The 24,328-nt window shown below is 41.0% G+C and overlaps 1 protein-coding gene across 6 annotated transcripts; it reads left to right on the top strand.

The window, feature by feature from the left end:
* The first annotated feature begins 831 nt into the window (after positions 1-831).
* kank3 (KN motif and ankyrin repeat domains 3) lies at positions 832-24,050 on the top strand. Of its 6 annotated transcripts, none has more exons than XM_028403586.1 (12): positions 832-918; positions 14,313-14,382; positions 15,158-15,236; positions 15,479-17,249; positions 17,514-17,616; positions 17,758-17,982; positions 18,110-18,200; positions 18,456-18,675; positions 19,598-19,740; positions 21,197-21,397; positions 22,516-22,617; positions 23,606-23,668. In XM_028403586.1, the coding sequence occupies exons 3-12, from the start codon at positions 15,201-15,203 to the stop codon at positions 23,666-23,668; spliced, it is 2,955 nt and encodes a 984-aa protein (XP_028259387.1). In that variant the 5' UTR covers positions 832-918; positions 14,313-14,382; positions 15,158-15,200. The 6 variants fall into 6 exon arrangements, with proteins under 6 accessions (XP_028259387.1, XP_028259388.1, XP_028259384.1 ...); XM_028403587.1 differs by having other exon boundaries at positions 833-918; positions 15,154-15,237; positions 15,486-17,249; XM_028403583.1 differs by having other exon boundaries at positions 834-918; positions 15,154-15,236; positions 23,606-24,050.
* Positions 24,051-24,328: the final 278 nt, after the last annotated feature.

The following is a 24,328-nucleotide window of genomic DNA, read 5'->3' on the forward strand; positions in this document are numbered from 1 at the left end:
AAAAGTCCTGTGACTGTCTTCAACCTGAAAGACATCAGCGCCCTCTGCCGCTGGAAAGAGGATGATGCAGTTTTTTGTAAACTAAGCTGATTAGCTAAGCTGATTTTTTGAAAGTCCATTTATATATATATATATAAAAATGTAATCTTAATAAGTTCTGTTTGTTTTAATTTCCATGTCCATGGACTTCTAAATATATGTGTGTATATGTATATATATATATATATATATATACACACATATATATATTGAATTTTATATATATAATAATTAATAATTGGGAGATAAATAATATGTCACCTCTTATTGGGTTATTTATAAATAAATCCTGTCACTTTGGCGCCATTTGAACAAACAGGCCAATAAGCCCCGCCTCTGTGTCGTCAACTTCGACGGCGTCTCAACCTCATCTCTGATTGGAGAATTCATCTGTCTGTCACTGATCTCTTCATGCTGCAATCAGCGCAAACTGCGTCAAAGTACCATCCATCAAAGCAGTCAGACCGGAAACGCCCGGAGCAGACACACAGCCTTCAAAATAAAAGTTGAACGAGCTGTAAAAATTAAAAATGGAAAATATGAAAATTGTGTAGCGTTAAAAAATGTAGACAATGAAGAAAAGTGGAAAGATATAAAATGTCATTATGAACATTCCCATATTACAAAAGGCAGTCCAACAAAATACCAATTTTTACTTACACCAATGTTGTGCTTCGGAATGATGGTTATGAAAACACAACGTGGCAGTTTTATTTTGAACTCCACGGGCAGGAAACACGTGTTGAACTTTCAGGTAACTTGCTCGCTGCTGCAGTCAGAGGGGCTGGAGTTTTTTTTAACTTCTCCTCCCAAACTTTTCTTACCTTCTCCGAAAGTTATGACAAGTCTCAGTGTGACCGGACGGAGAGAAGGCAGAAGGTAAGCGGGAGGCGCCCGGGGGATCCATTAATGAATCGATACGGTTTGATTAGCATCGGCCGATCGAACAAACAACAGAGTGTGTGTTGTAGGTTAATTAGCGCAGCCTGAGGGGGTTCCTGTTAATTATTATTGATCACAGTGTCTGTGCAGCGCCTGCAGGGAGAGTTTGTGTTTAGTTAGTTTGATTGCAGAGCAATCAAACTTTATTTAAATAATTGTTGCTTTGCACAGAAGTCCATTAATTTTTAGTGGAATGTTATTGTCTTAGTATTTGTGTGTTTTTTATGTTTTAGTGTCACTGGAAGGTTATAATTTATTGATTTAAATTCACTTTAACAGTGTTCAGGCTTGTTTTCTAGGCTGATGTCTGCTTTGTTTTTTGTGGGTTTCATAGTTTGAAATTAATTGCTGTGTTTTTGTAAGCACACTGAAAATCTTATCTGTCCTTTATCTTTGACTTCATTGCTTTAAAATTGGTGCTGTGTGGTGGGATTATTTTATGAAAATTTTTTTTGTGGTCTATAATCACTTAGATCTGATCAGCTGATTTGTTGTTGTAGTTTTGTTGTTTTGTGTTGAAAAGAAAATTAAAATGATTTCATCTGTTTATCTGATCAGTGTCAGTTTTAGCTTCAGAAACAGTAAGTGTAGATAAAAGCTAATAGTTGTGGGTGAGGCTGCTTTATGGGATGGAAATCCCCCCCGACCGCCTCTATTGTGAGAAGTGTCGACCCCCCCACATGTCCTCTGGCTGTTCTGTTATGTTATGCAGCGGTGCATCATCTCCTCTCCACTCATGACCATGTAGTGATGCTGAGTGCAGAGGTGATTCAGATGAGTGGTATTGATCAGGCTCTGGTTCCTCAGATGTGTTCTGTGTCTGATCGTCTTTCTGGCGGCTGACCTCACATATTTTATAACATGGTGTGTTTCCACAGAGGTGGAGAGCTGGAAGGTCCTAGCTGTTGATTAGGTTCATTAGTTCTGTAAGTGTGTGAAGCTCGTGTATGTTGCTGTTTGCAGATGATGTGGTTTCATTGGCTCCATCAGCCTCTGAATGTGACTCACTGGGGATGATGGACAATCAGCAGCCACAGCTGTGAGTGTTCGTCCTGAAAACAGTGTTGCTGTGGGGGTGTGTTACATTAAATACCAATGAGGTGATGAAATAATACTGTGGAAGGCCTGTTTGTGTTTACAGCCTTAGAAGCTTTCTCAGACAACTAAACTCGGCTCTGCTACAGTTTGATGGTACGACCCTGGAAAGTTTATTACAGTGGTAAAACTTTTATTCTTTGTCTTAACTGCAAGGTAAACCATACTTTCACAGGTGATGCAACATCATGCTGCAGGAAAGGCTGTGGCAGGCTAAACCTCTGATCTGTTTTGCAGTGAGTGTTACTGTTTCCTGACGTCATGTTTGAAAGGCTTTGTGTTACTGCATCAGTCAAATGATTATAAATCAAATCTGTGGTGAAAAAAGCTGCTGATTATTGACAGGAATTCTGAATTACAAAATATTCAGATTTTTGGATACTGATTGTTGAGGCTGTTGAGGCTCTGCTTTGGTGAAACCATGTGGGAGCTCGGTTGAATTGTTTGGGAATAATCGTGGGAACAATGTGGAATAATCAGGCCGGATGAAAATCTACAGAGAAACAGTAAATGTTTGAGGAATATGAGGAAGCAGCGACCTTTTTGTTGAACTTCCGCTTTCGTCTCTTAATGTGCAGGTTTTAAAACGTGCCGTTCTTTTCTTGAAATGTGTCTTCAGGACGATTGATGAGTTCAGTAAAAATGTGATGCAGCTGATGAGCATAGCGTTAAGCTAAAGTCATCCGTTGAATTGGTGTTAAGCTCGTAACTTTCTGTTGCTCTCAGGGGAAACTGTCTTTCTGCAACTGGACCCTGGGGTTTGACTTACTGCAGCCACATCAAAAATAGCTTCTCTGTAAGAGTAGTTTGAGGTGCTGGGAGGTCACTGTAACACTCTGATACTCCCTCACTTTTTAATAAACACCAGATTATTAATCATTATCCCTGTTGATTCACATCTTTCAGCTGATGGACACTTTGTTTAATGCCAACTAAATAAAGTCTGTCCTTGTGAGTCCTGCTGCTTGATAAACTACATGCTGTTGTATTTTTAGCTTTATTACAAGTAGCTTTAATTTTAGCTAACTGCAGTGACATGATGCAGCGAGGAGAGAATAAATACACTGACATGTCTTCCTCCTGCATAGTTTAGTCGACGTCCAGGTCTGAGTCGTGGTCATGGTGAGGTTCAAACCCACCTATTCCTTTCTGAAACCTTTGATATATTCTATCCAGCCTGGTGCTTCGACAGTGTCTAAAAACAGGTGTGAAAACACACGTGTTATCAGCGCCCGGTGTTTGTGACCCTCACTCGACCTGCTCTGTTATCACGAGTTGAGTTGTTGGATGAACCAGTGAATCCAGCAGCTTTTTCTTCTTGTATTGTAGCAGAAGAGTTTGAAGCACAGATGACCACCGTCACGATTTCTTTTTATGATTGTCACAGACCAACCAGCTTGGTTAAACACATGACCAACTCACCGAACTGCATTTATTTTCTGTTGTTTCTTCACATCTCAGTTTGAAGTACTGCTGAATCAGTTAATCCTTTTTTCTACTGTAGGAACTTTGGCTTCTGTTCCGTTTGTTTCAACATTTGTATGTATGTTGTTTTGTATATTTCAGTATTTAACTGTAATGGAGTAAAATGTCAGAACTACAGAAGATACTTTGTTCTACCTTTAAAATTAGAATTGAGAAAAAAAAAGGTTCCAGCAGTGGAAACAGGCACAAAGGTTTCTGCTGCCCTGAATGGGCCAGTTAGTTCCTGCAGTGCCACAAACACCATGAGATGCATGACCGTCAGGCTTCTGACTTCAGACTGGAGTCACACAATCGGCTTCGCTCTCCGGTCGCAGTTAGTGACATAAACTCTTTCTGCCTGTAACTAAAGCGACTCATTGTGAACTCCACTACAAACTCCATTCAAGGCTGTTCAGCCAGCACTATGTTGACACTGAGGGTTAGCTGACAGGAGTGATAGCCTCTATAACTAAGTTACTGACCTTCATGCGGCTTCTTTCTGTGCACTGTAGTTTGTGATGAAAACAGGCCTTTCTGTTTTAGTGGGTTTAACAGAAGAAATAATTTCAGTATATAATGTATTAAATTCTAAGTGAAGTGTCTAAAGGGTCGCGTGAAGTTGTTGTGCATGTTGTTGTGTGAAGTGTTTTGTGGCTGTCGGCGGCCATGTTGCATGCTGCACATGTTCCTGACTGTGTCTGTTTTTCATGCTGGTGTGTGGCACACGCCAAAATATAATTAAATAATGTAAAGATGAGTGTGTAGTGATACAGCTGGGAGACAGCAGGAATTATTCTTTACACTTAAGAGTGCAGTTGGATCAGTAGTTTAGGGATGCATCGTTAGGCAGTTCATTCATAAAGTTTCCTCCTGCTCTGTGGTTTGTTTACCTTTTAAAGCTCTGGAGCAGCAATTAGCTTTAAGTGCTACGCCTGCATGGAACCTGATAGTTGAAGGCTTTCATCAGAATTAGCAGCCATCCAGGCTTTAAAATGGAAATTGCTACTTTCTGCTTCATGCCAGATTCTCTGATTTCAGAGGCAGCTCGTATAAGAAGAGCTTTATCTTTGTTTTCTTTTTTTATTTTCTTACCATAAGGCCACTGTGTTTTAAAACAAGCAGAGGAATGCTGATGCACAGCAAAATGAGATAATGGAAAGAAAATAATGTTCCTATTTATAAAACAAAGGGGTGAGAACATTGTGTTACTGTAGGATGGAGATATTCACAGAAATGAAGAGCAGCCCTGTTGCTCATAATTGTATTTGCCTCAATAGTCTCAACATCACGAGTCATTTACTCGAATAAAACAATTTCGGAGCCAGATTGAGTTTGAATTATACTGGTATCTGCATATATCAGACAGGTTAAAGCCGTCATGATGATGGTTTTTTCAAAAATGTAACTTGATCATGTTAAATTTTGTCGTCTGACGGCGTCTTATCATCAAAAATAAATTCAATCAGTGGAGATCGTTCATTTGTGTAATGATGTCCAGTTATTAGATGAAGACTGATGAATAACATGAAGCAGTCGCGTTGGATCCCAGAAAACCCAAGAGTAAAGTTAATTATCCTGGAATTTAAAAAGTTGTAAACCAGGAAAAAAGTTTGTAATTCAGGGCAGCATGTAATAATAATCCTGTTTGAAAAAATTAGATGAATGTCAGAATAAGTGATTTATAATAACACAAGTAGATTATTAGAGTAAACAAACTAGAAGTGATCTGAAGACAACAGGCCGTCCTTGTCCTGATGTTTCATTAATTTAATTGCTCTTACTGAAAACAAAATTAGCTAAAGGTCGTCTCTCTGAGCACAGTTTGCTCTCATCTGTGAATGTTAAAGCTCGTTCTTCTACACGATGCGTATGAGATAATGTTGACCGCACTACTGTCCTGACGTCTCTACCTCAGGAGTATTTCTACAGTTTCCAAAGGATGAACATCAAATGGATTCATGGGATTGTTGGTGAGATCTACCCCTGTGGTCCAATCAGACGCTCCTCCCTCTGATATCCCTCCAGCCTGAGAAAGACTAAAGAATAAAAAAACAGACTAAAAATATCCAACGAAGCAGGCAGGACTGTCCTGGAACATCAGTGCAGGGTGGGAAAACTGCAGACTGACCACCAATTGATCAATGAAGGTTTAGTTTAACAGGGAAAAAAAGAATTGGTACATTTTCCGATGCTGTCTCTTTTACCGTTTCGGCTTTTTACTCTGAATCCTGAAAAAAAGGACTAACGCTCAAGTGAGACTCTAGTTTCAGACTCCATATAGGAGCCTGGTCTCCCAAATCCATCACAGCACAGAGGTCACCTCTGTTCACAGACCCATAATGGAACAAATGGTATGTTAGCACAGAGGAGCCTGTGAAAATGCACCCCTACCAATGAAGTCATATAAAAGGACTTAACAAGGCTCTGACGGTGCATGTTCAGTTCACACTATAAAGGATAAAACAAACCTTTAAACTTAGTTTAAATCCTTTTCAGGGGGTCTCAATTTGTTGTGTAAGCCTCCTTTTCAGTATTTTTATCAGTAGATTTTCTTATAATATGCACCACTTTTATCATAGAGCACCCGTTTGTGATGGAACACACTTAACTTTTTAACTTTCTTTTTCTCCACTGAGTGTAGAGTCTGTAAACTTTATGTTCTGGTGTGAAAGCCATGAAATGCAACAGAGATTCCAGCTGGAAACAAACACTTATGATTTTTTTGTAGTTTGGGTGAAATCACCCGGCAGATTGTCTCCAGAGTCGTCTACAGGGCGTGGATATGTTCAATTAAATTTCGTAATGCCTGGCAGACTTCAGATTGCATCTCAGTGTGACTGCAGGAGGAATGGCTGGGCCCAATCTGAGCGGCTAACTGAATCACTGCATTATGGAAAACTGAATTAGAGCCCGCAAACATGTACTTTCCGCAGCAGAAGCTCTGCGGAGATGGTGTGTTCTCAGGGGCTCCAGCAGTGATTTCAAAGCTTCCTCTGCCTTGTCATTACCCCGACCCTCGTCATCAAAGAGACACAGGACGAGTATAATTTCCACCACTGGAGGAAATAACATGATAATAGACGCATATTTCTGTTGTTTCTGAGCATAAAACGGCACAGGCGGACATCTGGTCTTGTTCTGTAGTTATGAGAATCAAACATCTGGAGGCTCCAGTTGCTACTGTTGTGAGGGAGACAAATGGGTCAGAATCTCCTCTTAAACACAAAATCTGTGGAGCAGATATCTAGGTCAGCTGTGAAAGACTTTTAGAGATGCCTTAAGCTGGTTGATTTTCATTATTTGCTTGGCATGAAAGCACAAAGGGCTAAAGTGATTAGAGGAGAAGGAAATGAGAGAAATGGAGACAAAGTCATTGAGTTTAGATGTCTACAAATGGTGATGTTTGACCTAAATACAAACTTCCTCACAGATGCCATGAATCAGGCATGGATTGTGTGAGTGTGTGTCTCACCACACAGAAAACAACGACGCGTGTTTGGTCCCAAATGTAATGTGTCGTCAGAGCTGCAGCTAATAGGGGAAAACTCGATTTGAGAGTGCTGCTTTGTTTCAGGGAGGGGCCGGCCGCCGCCTGACTGGATGTTGCTGTTGCTGCCGGGACTCAAACTCTGCACAGTCCAGGAAGCTTTTTAACACCAATATCACTGTATACAGAAGAAAACAGGAAAAAGACCCACCTCATTGGTCAAACTGATGCACTATACTTATTTTTACTTTAGCAGCACATAGTGCCTTCATCTCATCAGTATTGATGTGCCTGTTTGATTAACTTTGCATATGGATGATATAGTTAGTCTGTGTTAGAGTATTACAGACTAAATATTATTATTCATAATTATTAGAATACCTCTGTAGACCACAACATTACATTTAACACGAGGCACTAAAGATGTGAGCACTCACACACTTTTGGTGGCTCATATTTATGTAACTAAAAAACATGAGGATTGCCTTTAACACTTGGACAAAGACTAACCACATGATGATGAGTTTCCTCCCTTGAGATCAGGCCTGTACTGCAGCTGCCTTTGGATGCTGCTTGTTTGTGGGTCTGTTTGCTGGCAGTCTTGTCTTCAGGTCTTCAGTCAGAGAACAGCATGCTCTGTTGGGCTGAGATCAGGTGACTGACTTGGCCAGTGAGGAATATTTAGTTCTTTCTTTGCCTTAAGAAACTCTTGGGTAGCTGTGGGTCCTTATGCATCTGCAGTATGAAGCACATCCTGTATGTTCTGCAAACTTTGCAGCTGACAACTTTTACATAACGCTGCCTCAGAGTGTTTTCTAAGGCCATGCATTCTGTAATCGGCTGTGTGCTTCATGTCAAATGACTTTCTGCTGGGCCCACTCCACTTGCCCTTTCATAAAGTTGTAGCTGCTCTGCTGCTGGCCTGAGGAGCCATGCAGACTGAAGTCGGTGACCTTTCTTTAAAAGACATCTGTGGCCCTGGCCTCCCTTTATCCTTCTTTCAGCTGTTTCTCCACAGCTTCAGATCCACTGTGAAGGCCCCTCAAATATCTCCAAGTGTCGGACTTCCCCCGCAACTTTATTGAATTCACTTAGTGACATTTTGAACCTGGACAGAGTCTGGAAAAGGCAGGGAGCATGAGTGGGTGTGAGGGGGCTGCTTTGGAGAAAACAAGGAGGCCTCACAAAACTTCTCAAAAACAGCGTCGCCACCAAACGGGCATAATGTCTCATTGTGGAGGCTGAATGTGCCTGATTGTGTTTGCTGGAGAATCTGGAAGGAAGAGGGAGGGGCGGCAGGATGCATGTGATGTTTGAAGTCAACCTGATTGTGATAAAAAAATATACATTTGCTTCTGTATAAAGTGGCTCTGAAGACGTCAGTGTGTGATTTATGATGACAGCAAATGGCCTCCGCTCGGTTAAATCCTGTATGTAGAGGTGAGAGTTTCACAAACACTCAAACTCTTGAGCCCCCGCCAAATGTGATAACATGTTACCTAACCTCAGTGTGATGCATCATGTGATGTCGGTGCTGTTGCTGGCTGCAGGATGCCTGTGTGTGCGTGTTTGTCGCTGTATTTTTTCAGCTCCCAGCTTCTGCTTGTCTTCTCTTCAGTGTTTTCCTGCTGCCTTCAGGAAGCAGCTTTCAGGACGGCCCGATGGGTTTCCTGGCAGGACCCTCCTTCTCCTTCTCCCCCTCCAGTTCCTACTGGGAGACAATGGGAGGTCTGCTGCAGGGGTACAGAAGTGTGTATGTGTGTGGTGATGGGGGGGATTTATTGGGGGAGTAGCGGGCTTCCCTTCAGGAAACTGCAGATTTATTCCAGCAGCAGAGAGGCCCTCCTGTGTGTCTGGATGCTTGCTTACGTTTCAGTGTGTCATCTAAACGTCCTCACAAGGATGAAGACATGAAAGACAGAAATGTGTTCACCTGTAAAAGAGATTAAGTTCTGGATTAGCAGATGTTTGTGAGTTCAAGTTTTTTCGAGACTTGAATTAAAGGTTTTGAAAAATTGACCTTTGGACAGTTTCCTCTCCCAGAAAGCAACTTGAACTCATACTTGACCTTGAAAACAGAACTCACAGGAAACATTTCAATACAGATGTTTTGGAGGTTTTGACGTCACAGGAACAGATGAAATATCCTCTGGTGTCAATTGTAGATTATTAAATATAAAAATAATTTTATAATCTGAGCATTTTTTAACAGCTCTTTAAGTTGCTAATTGATTAGTCTGGGTGGGAAATAAGAGAGAAAACATTTGATATTTTATATAATTTTTCCATAATTATAAAGTGTTGTTCTGTAATATTATCCAGAAAATGTTTAATATAAGCATTTATCATGACAGTAAATGATTACTACTCCTGTCAAAAGTGCACTGATTGAATGTAAGTTTGATCCTGACCCAAACACCCCTCTACAAGTCCTCACAAGTGCCACAGTCCAAGTGTATGGTATGCATACAGAGGTGGTGTGTGTTTGTTTTGTGTGTCTGTGTTGTGTGAGTGTGTGTCCAGATTTCTGAATGGGTTTTTTTTCTCATGTAAAACAGTCAGATTGTGAAAGTTGCTGTCAGAGAGAGGATGTTGGCTTTCACTCCCCCCTCTCCTTGTCAGTCCAATCGTGTCTCCCCCTTGTCTGCCGTTGGCCTCTCTACTTGGGAAAAGGGTGGCGTTTTGGATGAGGTCACTGTTTCAAAACATGGCCCCGAGCCTTGAAACAGCACAACATTTCCTCTTCCATGAATCGGCCTGAATGCAGGACAACCCAGTGTTCTCTTCTTCGTCAGTGGGCCCTGTCTCTGAGTCTGGGCTGGTACTTCTCCGTTCGTCGTCACATGTTCCAACTCAGCCAGAGGTGAGAAAATGCATTAATAATATATTTAGCTATTTTCAATGTGCTCACTTCCCTTAGGGGAAAAAAGGACAAGAAACTGGAAATAATACACAATACTTTACCATATGTAACCTGTATGTGGACACGAGATTTCAGGTGGACATACAACCATCATAGTCGTTAAAGCAGTTTAAATACATTACCTTCTGAGGTTGTCCTGTGATGTCTGTCAGTGGATCTTTCGGGTCCTGTGAGTTGCAGGATGGGGCTTTCATGGACCAGGCTTGTTGTAATGCACAATTAGATGTTGTGAAGTTTGGAGGTCAGATCTGAGTCTTTGAGACTCGTTTTCATGTCCCTCTTTGTTTGTTTGTTTTTAATGTTGTGGTTCTTCTGTGAGAGGCCACTGCTGTGACAGAGTACTGGTGTGTGGAAAGTGACACTGACTTATTCTACATTTATTTTCTTTTTATTCAATTAATGTTTGAAATCTGCAAACCTTCATTGATCCATAGTTTTGTAATAATATTTTTGCATATTTAATTTTCTGCATATAACGAGATTAATAAAAATGTCAATGAAAGTATAACAAATACATTAAGAAACTTAAGTGTTCATATTTATTGGCTTCTAAGCTTTCCTAAACACAAATGTCGCTGTTTTTTCTACTCTGTAGCAGTGAATGGAGGAAATTAACCAAACGTTACACAGTTTTTCCTTTAATGAATCCAGGAACATTCCAGGACTTAATTAGGAAATTATTCAGCAGTCAAGAGCCCATAAAATAATTATATAGCTAGAATGGTCCTTTTATTATGCAGAGTCAAGTGGATCAGAGTGAACTCCAGTATGTGGCCCTCTCTGTATGTGGTCTGCATACAAGAGGTTACATTCCTCATTCCTCACTTCTGCTTGTGTAGTTCATGCAAATTTTATAATAAAAGTGAATGTACAAAATGTTATATTAACTCATTTTGTTGCCGTGGAAATAAAACAGTTTAGACCGATGTGGTTTCTCTGCTCACAATAGAATCCAGTTAGATGTTTACTAAGTTAAGGTGGTATGTCGACAATGTGTTCAGTGAAACTTCTCGTGTGAACGCAGGCTTTGTCTGTGTGTAATCATGTGACGCTGTGTGTGAGTAAATTAGATGTTTGGGTGTGTGTGAATGCACACATGCAGCTCTGTGCAGATGTTTGAGGCTCCTCAGAAATTTTGATTTTGATGACCTCAAACACACAGCTAGAGACTAAAATAAATTCAGTCACATAACGTCTACTTTGTTGCATTCTGTATTGTGTTAATGGGCAAATTACAAAATAATCCCCACTTTACAGTGATTAATTGTTTTTCTCTGGTTGTGTACACAGGTTTCACAACTTCAGACTGTGTCTCTGTTGAAGTGTTGTGTTCATGGATATTCGAGTAGTTGCTTTTTTTGTGTTAGTGTTTTTATGAGCCCTGGCACTTGAAGGTGTTTGTGTTCATGCCTGTGTGTGTGTCTCTGTGTGAGCCTCGACAGCGTGGCTCTCAGCTGGTCAGGACTTCGGGTGTAGAGGGAAGGAATGCAGCGTCTCCCTGTAGTCTGTAATTTGCTGTCATCAAATCAGAGAGAAAAAACAGCAACACATGAGTGGAGCTCAGGGACGTGTGTGTGTGTGTGTGTGTGTGTGTCTTGAGCGTAGTAGGAGGTAAGAAGACGAGTCATGTGAGGAGAGGAGGTGAGAAGGAAGGTAAGAGGAAAAACTGAGGAAGTGAGCTGATCAGATGAGGAGGTGAAGGACAGAGAAAAATGAGGGAAAAGAGATTTAAAGATCATACTTGTTGTGTTAATTACTGTTGTCTAAGAAAGCAACATAACACATACTTCATGATTAAAGTCCTGCAGAGGGATACATTTCTGCTGCTTGAGTAGGTTTGTAGGCTTTTTTTTTTTTTTTAGAACAGCGTTTGTTTACTTTGTATTTTAAGTTTCTCTGGTTTTCTGGGTTGAGAATAAAGAATTAAAGTGGATACATATCTGGCATGTCAGTGCCATAAGGTTGGTTAAACTGATAATCACAAAAGGCAATCTCTTCATATGGACAGAGGAAAGGAAAGCACAACCTGTGGTTGTCCAGGTTAAGTTACACATCTTTTCATTCCATGAATTGCCTTCTTTCCAATATCATGTTTATCTTTTCTATGCCACTTGAATGTGAAAAGAAAAAAAAGTTGCTAGGAAGAAACTGAGGCCACTCCTCCAGGTTCTCTGAACTGACCTCACAGAGAGAGAGGTTATATCTCTGATGATATGCATTATTGAACTATCCCATGGCAACAGTGACAAACAGGCTGCTGATTTTTGGTCACACGCAAAAACCTGTTGTAAAAACATGGTGTTTACGTACACCAGTAGAAATGACCTCACACAACACTGCCCCCCCAAAAAATGTGTGCATGTTTTACGTTTAACGCTGCACACTTTAGTGTCAGTGAAAGAACCGAAACGACTCCATCCCAGCATCATGTGTTCACACAAACCGCCAGACTGCCTGTAAGCTTTGTGATGGGTACCAGGCTAGTTGTAACTCGGCCACTTTTCTCTGCTGTGAGGAAACTCATCCAAAAAGAGTAAGTCTACACAAAGAGCAAGAGATACAGAGTTGGCTCAAATAAGTCTTACACACTGAGGTGAGACAGTGTTGGTCATCATACCACATTATCAGGAAGTGTTTTGGTGTCCTGAGCCACTGTGTTAGCATAGCTTTGTACAACTGGGTGCAAAGATGAAACCAGCTATAGCAAATGACACAGATTCAGACAAGTTACAGACCCTGTAGTCACAGTCAGATTACATGTTACTAAAGCTGTCTAGTAAACAAACAAGGAGAGAGTCATGTGACTCATTTATAAACTCTGGATAACTTGTTTTCTTCTAAACAAACAACAGAAAAGTGCTTCTCTCTGGTTTGGTTACAATAGCTCAGAAAAGCTTGTGTCTGATTGGCTCGTACACTGCAGCGTCACGTTAGCTGTGGCCTGACCTGAAAGAGACTGAAAGGCTGAGCAGAAACAGAGCAGCAGCTGATAAGAAGACACTGAGCAGAAACACTGTTATCAGAAATAGTGTTTTTTTTCCAGTGAAAATAATGCATACTCTAATTAACACATTGTGCACATAATATGATTGTGATAATCACTTGTCTGTCTGTGTGAGTGGTTGTGGGCTTCTCTTTGACAATGAACTGTGTGTGTGAGCAGACAAATGATGTGTGTGTGTTTATAGGTTATCAGTAGTCAGACAGCTAGCAGGACAACTGGCATGTTTCAACAGCATGTGTCAGGAATGTGCTTTAGGCTGCTGGAAAACACATCTGCGTGTGTGCCACTGCAAGAGTGCGTGTTTATGTTTGACATGAAATGAATGACTGCATTTATCTGAAGGTTACTGTATCAGGGAGACATGTTTTCACATTTCAAAAAGCATCTTCTAGTCTTGTTTTTAATTTGAACCTCCAGGTTTATGTGACTCACCCAGACAGAAGGCCCTATCATTTTACCTATGTGGTGTGGCGCAGTGCAGGTGGATGCACATATTATCATACATAAATTTACATTGTATGTAACACTATCAGACACTTTGTGGCACTTTCTTGTAGATAGTTGTTCACCTAATCAGCAGTAAAATATCTGGATCTTCCCCATTGCAAGATTGAAAATTTGATGTATATAAATTCTTAAAGGTAGGGTAGGAGATTTCATTCGGCTGCACTTTTTGTTAAATAAGTGTAACTTCTCTTTACAATCCGATAGCAACCAATTAGTTCGGCAGTTTTGCATTAAAACGAAGAATATGAATCATCTGTGGAAGCTATAAAATGCTAAAAACATCAGCCAATCCTCCGGGACGACCCTGTGCGGAGTATTGGCTGGTTGTCATTCTCTTCCTGCTCTGCGCGCACCAGAGGGGTTAGTGCATGATGGCCGAAGTCACAGACTGCAGCTTGTCTTCAGGTAATGTGCGTCCATGTGGTTGGGAGGCGTGGCTTCGGGGTGAGCTCCGAGAGAATCGGGCATGTGTTTACTGTTTCAAAATCTCCTACCCTACCTTTAAATGAGACAGGTGATTAGCTCAAATCTACATACCTGGATGACTACATAAGGCTTGTGTCCTGACTTTTTTAGAGTTGCAGATGCATACCTGCGTACCAAAAGCTGAGCTCTCACTCTACCTTAGGCCAAAATCTTATCAATCACCTCTGGTATACTTATTCTTTCTTGTGAAAACCCTCTCATATCAGTAGGGAAAATTCTGAGATTTAGCCAAGAGACAGTGAGCATCTTTTTCAATAACTGCATTCAGGGTTGTCCTTTAATTTGATGCCTGTTCCTCAGTGTTCTTTTAGCAGTGTGCTCTGTAATCATGGTTATCCTGATAGTTTGTGTCTTGTTTTCCACAGGGCTGTGTGGAGCAGGAAGGAGGGAACCAGCCTGAGCAGCTGCCTGAATTGCTCGCCGAGCAGCTGAGAGGTAACTTCAACACACTGAAGTTACTTTTACGTTCACGTTTCCTGCTCTCCTTTGTGATTGCTGTCACAACATTTTTCATTTTGGTTTGACTGACTGGTAGATTTTCCTGCAGCACAGGAAGCATTTTATATTTTCTGAGGAAGAGACAGCTTGTTAATAGGACTGAAGCTGCTATGGCTCAACAAAGAAAAGCTCTCAACTTTTATCCTGTTTGGACATTCTGAATATATCATGTTTGTATCCAGACGTGTACCTTAGGCTTAAGAAGGGGACTTCCCGGTAAAGCAGTATGGCGGGCCATGTGATGCAGAGAGCCCTGTGTGAAGAATCCTGAGGTTTTTCAGTGGAGTTGGGAGGTGTAAGGCTGGTGTTAATGGAGCAGCTGTCTTGTGGATTCAGCTTTTGGACACAGTTCAGCTCTTTGTTTTTAAATTTATTCTGAGGTGTTTCTTCAGTGTGAATGTCAGACCAAACTTTAGCACCTGCAAGGAAGAAAAGCAAACATGAGGTTCATGTAACAGAACCTCTTTCTCTGTAAAAGCAAGGGAGTCACTTTCCTTTCTGTTCAGTCACAGGCTGTCACATGCGCTAATGAGCATAAAAAAACACAAACCTCTTCAGGCCTTTCCATACATGGTTTACAGCTGCTATAAAGGAGCATCTATGTCCACCGTTAACACTAGAACATGGAGCCAGTTATGCTGTCAGGAAGCTGCATTCTTTTTCATATTTGAAAAAAATGTTGACTATTAGTCTGTATGTTGTCTTTAGCCAGGTTTTGAAGCCGAGTGCCTGCTGAAAGTTTCCTGTCCAGAAAAATGACTCAGTCAGTGCAAGTTAACCCAAAGCTGCCTGGTAAGACACTGCATGTAGATGTCACTGTGTTTGTTTTTCCACATTTTTGTTGACATTTTAGGCTTCTGTGTGTATATTGTACCTGCACACAGACACATCTACAGCACATATGCTGACGTATTTTATGTTTTCAGATAGAAAATACAATTCAACATGTTGACAATTGAACATACAGTAAATATTGTTTTGACTTTTGTGTTGTCAATTAAGTAAGTAAGTAATTAAGATTTGTTTTACTTCCGATCTAGGCTCTCCATTCCTTTACTCCCGTCAGGAGGAGGCTGAGCAGCCAGGCTCTTACTCCGTCCAGACTCCATATGGCTTCCAGCTGGATCTGGACTTCCTTAAGTATGTAGAGGAGATAGAAAGTGGGCACAACCTCCGCCGTGCCCCCATGAACTCTCGCCGCTCTGGACGGGGTCTGAAACTTTCACATAGGAGTCCTAGTGTGGGCGGACGTACCAGTGGCTGGACATCGACGGAGTCACTCGCATCCCCGGCCAGTGAAGATGGCAGAGCTCCTCCCCTTCCGCCACCACGTAACCGCCTTGGATCAGCACCATGTGAGGGAGTCTCCCTTTCTCCTGTGACCCTCATCAGCATCCCTCCCCTGTCTGCTGGAACAAAAGTGCCACCGCCTCCACCACAACGCAACCCAAGAGTAGAGCGAACTCTTCTAGAAACCAGTCGGCGGCTGCAGCAGGAGCAAACCAGCCAGCATCAGAATGGGGGGCGTTTCCAGCTGGCAGATCCTCCCAAACCGCTCTTAGCCACCCCATCCACTCAGGCTCTGCAAAGTAGCTGGACTAAACCCAGTCCTCAGACCTCTGGGCGAAGCACTCCAGCTGCTGGCACCACAGTGACCCCAATCCCACCCAGCCAGCTGCAGACAGTTAGAGAGCAGATGGCTACGGCCTTGAAGCAGTTAAAAGAGATGGAAGAGAGAGTAAAGGGTGTTCCTGCGCTTGAGAAGGAGGTAGCCACGCTTCGTGCAGAGAAAGACATGCTGCTGTTAGCCCTGCAGGAGAAGAAAGCAGCCATAGAGGTTGCCCAGCAGAAGCAAAAGTCAACAGAATCTTCTACCCAAACTACAGAACCCCTCCAAACTGACCAAGGTCGCTCGGCTGGACACAAAGGTCCTGGAAAATCAGCTGAGCTGAAAAGGCTAGCAGGGAAGTTTGAGGGAAAGGATGAAAAACCTACTGAACTGTCACCCAAAAACTTAGTAAAAACGCCAGAAAAGGTAGTCCAGAAAAATACAGTGGCTGTTGGAGAAGATGTGCCAATGAAATCAGTTGTTTTCTACTACAGCCATGGAGTGAAAGATGCTTCTGAGGGCACCAACCTGAACATGTGTGAGAAATGCACAGGAACGGAGGCCCTTCTGGTTCATGAAGAGGGAATACAAACCAGCGTAGAGACAGAAGATGCTGAAGTTTGGGTCATGGAGTCACTGCTTGGGCTAACCACTGAGGCGCAGCGGGAAATAGACACCTTACAGGACACGATTAAATTCCAGCAGGAGTCTATTGTGGCTCTAGAGGATCAGCTGAGTGTAGCTGACAAAGACCTGGGAATCCTCAGAGCCCAGATTCAGGAAAAGACCTCCAAAATCACATTTGAGAAGGGAGTTCTTGCCAAACCAGACACGACAAATGCCCAGGTAGAGACACTGACTTCTGCTTTAAGGCACGTTGCTGTGTTGTGTCATCCAGATTTGACTGATGCATGTGTAGGCGAAAGCTTAGAAGCAGACCAGAGAGAACAAGGCACCCAGACTGATGCTGTGGTGACACCAGCGGAACTAGCTGCTGTTGCACTGGTTAGTACTGGAAGTCAATGGGAGAACCTTTGTGAGGACAAGACTGAAGAGCAGAAAGTTACCGTGCCAAAGAAGAGACAGCTGACCATTGCCGAATACAAGGTTTCACCAGACGAAGAAGTTGTTGGTCCAGTTGAGAAAAAAGAGGGAGACCAAGAAGAGAAGACAGCAGCCAGCAACACCAAGGCCGGTCAGTGCTGCATGATTTCATCACTGATTTTAACAAGACTGGGTCTATACAAGTGTAAATTATTCACATTGAAAGACTATGAAAGAAAGAACACAAGAACTCACAGCTTCACACAAGAATGGGTCATGAGGCTTTTCTTTTTTTGAGCAAATCTAGAATAAAATTGATATAAAATACTATAATAGATGAAAGTGATTGCATATGTTATCATTATGATTTGGATATGAGGCATGTGAAATATTATTTCCTTCTTTATTCCATAAGGTATGCTCAAATCGATCATGAAGAGAAAGGATGGGAGTAACTCGGGAGAGAACCGCACTGCTGGAAAGAAGAGTCTGCAGTTTGTTGGCATTTTAAATGGAGGGTCAGTAACGGTAACACAGAACCTAATTTTTATCTTTGCCACAGCAAAAACAAAACATGGGTGACAGGTCAGAAATAACACTGTGACGAGGTTTGGAAAATAAAATTTAAAATGGACAAATTAAAAAAATGTTTATTCCAGGTATGAGTCAACATCTAGTGAAGAAGAGGAGGAAGAAGAGGAAGAAGAAGGCAGTTCTTCTGGGGAAAGTGGAGAAGGCGAGTGTTTGGACAGCACAGAGGAGGATGAAGCAGCTTTAGAGGAAGAAACCTCTGAGGAGGAGAGAAACGTCAACCTGGACGAGAGCGACACTGATGAGGAGACCTTGAGAGCTGCAGAGTATTCATCTGATGCCGTGAAAGAGAAGTAGGTGCTAGATTTTAAATTTCCATGTTGACTATGAGTTTTAAGCTGCAGGAAAAAATGTTTTGTAAAATGTCTTAATTACAGTGTAGAAAGCAGTAATTAGTTTTTTGCTTGATGTTTGTCACAGGTTTGAGCTGAGCTCAAAAATGCGTGAAGCCTGCCTCATTCTGAAGAACCACTTGAACGATGACATCAAAACACTGAAGAGTAAGGAAGTGGTGCGTCCCTGCATTCTTATTTACACATTCAACTTTAATAATGAAGCTGTGGGAATGTAATATATTGTTGCTGCATATTTGTCTGCCATCAAACTTTATTTACAAACGATAGGAGCCTCATGAACAATAACAATGAAAAGGCCAAGGATGTGTTTGACAGCAGATGTTGAAAACAACTGAAGGAGCGCTGCCTCAGCTGTTGTTTGCTCAGTTTTTTTTTACAGTGCATAACTGTGTCACTTCCCTCATCTTCAGCTCTCCAGCACCCACACCGTCCAGCTTGAGTGGTTCCGTATCTCCAGCGCCAAGATGGCTCAGCCATCGCGGGTCTCTGACTACCTGATGGCGTTCTCTGAGGTGTCGTCAATGCTGCTTGAGCATGTAGTCAACATGACTGATGGGAATGGTAATACGGCTCTTCACTACAGCGTCTCCCACTCCAACTTCGGTGTGGTCGGACTGCTGCTGGACACAGGTCAGTGAGACGGGACAAAGTCGGTGATGGAGTCGGTTGAAACTAAATTGTTAATCCCACTACAATTAGTCTTTTAGAATATATTTTTCACATTTTGTTTATTAGAACAAAGAAGTATCAACAAGCATGTGTAGTCTTCCTCCAAGCTGTCTCCAGCATACTTCAGTTTTTCTTGGTCTGTAACCTCACAGTCCATTCCTGTGCAGGACACTAGCGACTGTCTTCTCTGACACTTCAATTCCAGGCTTGGCTGTTGTTCTAGGACCTTTAGACACATCTCTCACCAGTTTTCTTTCCAGAGCCTTACAAAGTTTCCCTCTGCCTGTCTTGTTCTGCACTGTTGGACTCTTTGAACATCCTGATTATACCTCTCATGTCAGTTCTTGGAATTTGGAGGCACTTTAATTAACTTCTAATTCTAACTTCTTCTCCTGCTTTGTAGTAATTAACAATCCTTTTTTTTCAATCTACACTTTTTTTCACTTTACTATGAGTTTTCACAAATGTTAAGGCAAAACATCACTTGTCAACTGTGTGTGTGCTGCAGGATATCAATCCTCACTTAGGTGCAAATCAAATGCTTACAGGGTTACTCAGTTTAAGCATGAACTACATAGTGTTGTTGCATAACAGTGATTTGTTTTTACCTAGAGAGGACAGTCCTTAAGGGAGCTAATAATACTGACCCTGGTAGTGTTTGGTTTATCTAAATAAAGAGTCTGTTACTCTGTGCAAATTAAAGTAATTAAGGCTTCCTCAAGAGAAATGCTATGGTACAAATGCTGTGTTAAAATTCCTTTGCTTTATTGAACAGCACTTGGGTAATCTGATTCAGAAGGGGGCTAATTTTATCTTTAACCGTATGCATGGTTGCATATGCTGTAAGCGGGACATTCACAGTAATAAAGTGTGTTTCCTACAGGGGTGTGTGCTGTGGATAAGCAGAACAAGGCAGGTTACACAGCCATCATGCTGGCTGCTCTCTCAACTGTGAAGAAGGAGGAGGACATGGCTGTGGTGAAGAAGCTCTTCAGTCAGGGAAATGTCAACGCCAAGGCCAGCCAGGCAAGTCATTTTCAATTCATCACACACAGACACACCACTCATGTGTGCTGTTTACTCGTTTTACCATTGGACCGGAGCAATTTCTGGAAGAAAATGTTTTACGCACACTACAAATACTTGTATCACAATAGAGATGTGAGGCAAAGACATAGCTGTTTTATTATTGCCTGTGAATTGAGAAAAAACAGAACACAAAACGGCTAATGTAGTGTATATCTAAATTTTAATACAATATATTGTTTATTTGTAAAGGAACAAGATCAATTTTACATTTCACAGCCAAATACAGTATAACCACAGGAAAAAAAAGTGTAGCATTACATTTTCTAGTGATTTTTACAATCCAAATACTCTTTGTTGTGCATTTTAACTGGCTTATCATATTCGTGTGTGTTCTAGCAATTGTTTAGTCCATTATGTTTAATGTGGCTTAATTAACTTTATTAATAGTTGTTAAAAAAGTATTTTCGAATGAATAACCACTTCATATTCACTACTGTTTAAGAAAATGTTAATAAAAACAGTTCAGGGAATAAGGCCCCTCTTTTTTATTCCAGTAGTGATGCTTGTTGGACATTATTGTGTTGTAATAAGGTTCAACATTCAAGAATGATTGGTTATATATTTAATTAGATTAAGTAAATGTGTAGCCTAATATGATATACAAGTCTTTCATGGGAATCTGTTGACTTTTTGAGTGGCTTTATCTCTCTGGTTGAGCTAATCAGGTTGTGTATTGTGTTTGAACATGGCGCCTGATGGTGATCTCTCGCTGCCAAGTCATAAGACTTGAACTTATAGCATCACTGGATACAAATCTAATTACTGGTGCTTATTGTTGCTGTGGGGCTTAGAATATGAGGCACACACTGCAGTTGTTAGCATCAGGAATTTAACACTTACTAATGTAAGTTCATGTTTTAATTGGGGCAGTTATTTGCTGAATCATATCTGTAGATGTGCTTCTTATTTTGAACCTCTATATTAATTCACTGCCTTGTATGTATTTACATCTGCCTATTATGTATTATAGTCTGCAAATATTAACAGAACAAAACAAGCATCTGAAGATCATTTTACTACCAACTAGTTATTTACTAGATAAAAGAAATATTCAGTAAAAATTATCAAGTGACCACTGTTGAGTAAATGATGCTGCTGAAAGTTCAGAGGCAGGTCTGTTGTGCATATCAAGTTTGGGATTGAACTGCCATTAAACAGGGCATTATGTCAATACACAAAATACTTGTCGGTATACAAACAGCTAAAACAGGCAATGAGGACCATGCTGCCAAAACTTATTCACATGATTTCAGATAGTATGAAAGTAGAAGTTGTGTCAACTAAGTTAGCATGTATTTTCAGGAGGCCGTGTGAAGGAGCCTCAAGCTGGTAGAGATCTGCTCATTTCTTGTTTAAAATCTACAAAATAAAACGTTTTTCTTTGCCTCTGCAGGCAGGCCAGACGGCACTGATGTTAGCAGTGAGCCATGGGCGGCTTGAGATGGTGCAGGCGCTGCTGGAGTGTGGCGCTGATGTGAACGTGCAGGACGATGAGGGATCCACAGCTCTGATGTGTGCCAGCGAGCATGGCCGAGCTGAGATTGTCAAACTGCTCCTTGAACAGCCTGGGTGCGACATATCCATCATGGATAATGTAAGGCATTTACGATTTTAACATATATAGCATTTACAATTTCATTTAACATGTGTTTTACAAAAGAGACTTTTCAAACTCTGAGCCTAATGCTAAAGGCAGCTGTTGCATTTTTCTGAGTGCTTTCTTATCTGCTATTCAGCCTAATCTGTTCTCGGGACACAGCTCCTTGTGGGAAATGGGTCTGTAAGGTTTCCTCTTCACGTCACCTTAAAAATAGTTTTCCCAGTTAGCAAGCTAAAGAACCGCAAGTAGATTAGCTCCATCTGCCTTTGAGTCAAATCAGTGTTCTTTACATACAGGAAACTCAATCCCTGAGCAATTCACAAGCCCTGGAGGAAGAATTAGAACCCTGCTGTTCACAGACATGCTGACTTTAGACACAGTGCTCTGCAAACTTCAGCGCATGACCCATTCACAAATCGGCACCAATTACTCTTCTCCAAGAAACCTTGTCCATTTCTTAAGAGGAATAGATAATAGAGTATTAGTTTTAGACTAAAATCAATTGAGAAAATGTAGCATTTTGACAACCAGATCATTCTATAAAAGAAAACTCTCCTTATACCTACTTCTGGCATTTTCTACTTAATAAAAAAAAAAAGTGACTGTAAAGTGATTTTACAGTGGACTGCCTGGATGCTTGAAGAGAAGCCAGGCAGACAGATATTTGAGTGTTCACATCTGTGCCAGAATGAGTTGGCCATTTGGTGGATTCAGCTCCTGGATTGTGTTTCAGTGCAGCACAGCTGGACCGGAGAGGGGGGGCAGCACTTGGAAAACCCCTCACCTCCCCAGTCCACTGAAAAGACTGCAAGACTAAAAAGATTAAACATCATCTTTGTGACTATAACAGCCGAGTCGGGTTACAGTCAGATTATGTACCAAACTATAGATCTGTAGGGGTGCTAAACGGACCTGTTTTTGTGTCCTACTTGACATGATATAGTAGGAGATAGAGATTTACATTAACATCCTGCTAGCTTACAAGCCAATCAAACTGCAAAATAGTAATCTGTCTGATGGGGAATGGGTAAATTGCCCAAGCATGGGACATGGTATTCAGAAGATATTTAGGTTTAATGAACTGATTTTACTCTTTCTATTGTTTTTGGCAGGATGGCAGCAATGCTCTCTCCATTGCACTAGAGGCAGCCCACAACGATACAGCAGTGCTACTGTATGCCCATATGAACTACGCTAAAACCCAGACTGCTGTGGTGAGTCTTTTCTCCTACACTGTGGTGATATTGCCCATATAGGCAGATAATTTTAATTAAGCACTTGGCTTACCTTAAAAATAGCGCTCTTATGATTTTGGATGCAGACTTTCCTGGTGCAGTTTTGATCAGTTTTACCAGCCTAAAAGACAAAACACCAACATCAGGAGTCAGGACTTTTTACATGCCTTGAGGTATTTATGGTCTGAAAGGTTTCAGTTTCATCAGCTTTGAATCTTGTGAGGAAGTGGTATGCAAGCAGGCTGAAAAGGGTGCAGGTTACAGACACAACATAACTGTACAGCGAGCAATGTCTATTGTATTTAAAGTGGGTAGGATCAGTTCCACTGCTTAGCTTCAAGTTCTAGTTTGGGTGTTGGGCAACACTGACTGGAGGTGCACTGCTGCCCCCTTGAGGTGCTACAAAGATACTGTAGATTGCCATGGTAAAGATTCTTTTTAATCATGTTAAAATATTGATGACTATTACATTTCTATTGTTTAAGTTTAATTAAACAATCTTAATCAATGTAGGTATACTCTGTAATTAATAATATATAGATATATATCCAGACAAATCACCATAACCACTACAAAGTCTAATACAGTGACTTTCACAATTTATTCATTTTATTAGCTAGAATCTTTACTAGTCTGTGCAGGTAATGTTCATCTTCTGTTGATACTGTGATAAATGTTTCAGCTCTGGCATTGTGACTGGGGGTTGTACTGAACTGCAAAGGGGACAGTTCACTGTAAAATTCTCTGGCCTGCAGTACATTTGAAACAGCATTCAGATAACAATATCCCACTGAACATCGTTTTTTAACTAAATTGTGGCTGTCATTATTTTCTGTTAATTAACCCATATATGCAGTGGTATTGGATTGATATAGTAAAACAAAACAAACAATTGTGTTTACTCACAACATATGTAAGAACTACGCTAAAATGTAATATTGTCCTTTGCATTGCCCCCTTTTTTTAGGGGAGTCCAAAGGCTCAGCCAAAGAGCCCGACGAGCCCCCACAAGTCCTGGCCTGCAGACTGACAAAATCACAGCCGATCACTGAGGCGGACAGAGCAGCAAGCTGAACTGGATCTGAGCTGTGACAAGCTCCACTGGAATTTACCTAAATATATGTATTTATATATTGCCATATGTCCTGCATTTATAATTATTGTTAATATGAGAATATTATTTTTCCATAAAAGTCATAAATGGTTATAGTATTATATTCTTAAACAAGATGTTTAAAAAGTCTCCAGCACTTGTTTTTTACTCTAACAGGAGATAAGACCTTTCATTTATTATTTGCACTCTACTAATACTTTACTGTCTAGGGTGACTTGAAATTGGCACATTGTGTCCGTCATCCCTTTCTGTCTTGCCTGGGTAACTGATGTGTAAACCTCTTTACCTTTATAGTCTGCACTAACAGTTTGTGCATTGTATGTTCTAAATATATATTCATGTTTGAATTAAACATATATACGAAAAGCTGACGGACATTTGTGTTTTTTTGGAACGTTGGAAAGTATTTATTATGTTCAACAAATCCAAGCATTCGTCTATGACGTAAGGCTGTTATTAATTGTGAGCTAAATGTTTAAAGTAAATTTAAAGTCTTACCTGGGCTGAATAACGGATCCAAGTGTGGTGCCCAGAAAGTATCACATCGGAATGACCTGATTTCTGATGCCAGTAAAT

The sequence above is a fragment of the Parambassis ranga genome, chromosome 4 (assembly GCF_900634625.1).
Source record: "Parambassis ranga chromosome 4, fParRan2.1, whole genome shotgun sequence".
Lineage (NCBI taxonomy): Eukaryota > Metazoa > Chordata > Actinopteri > Ambassidae > Parambassis > Parambassis ranga.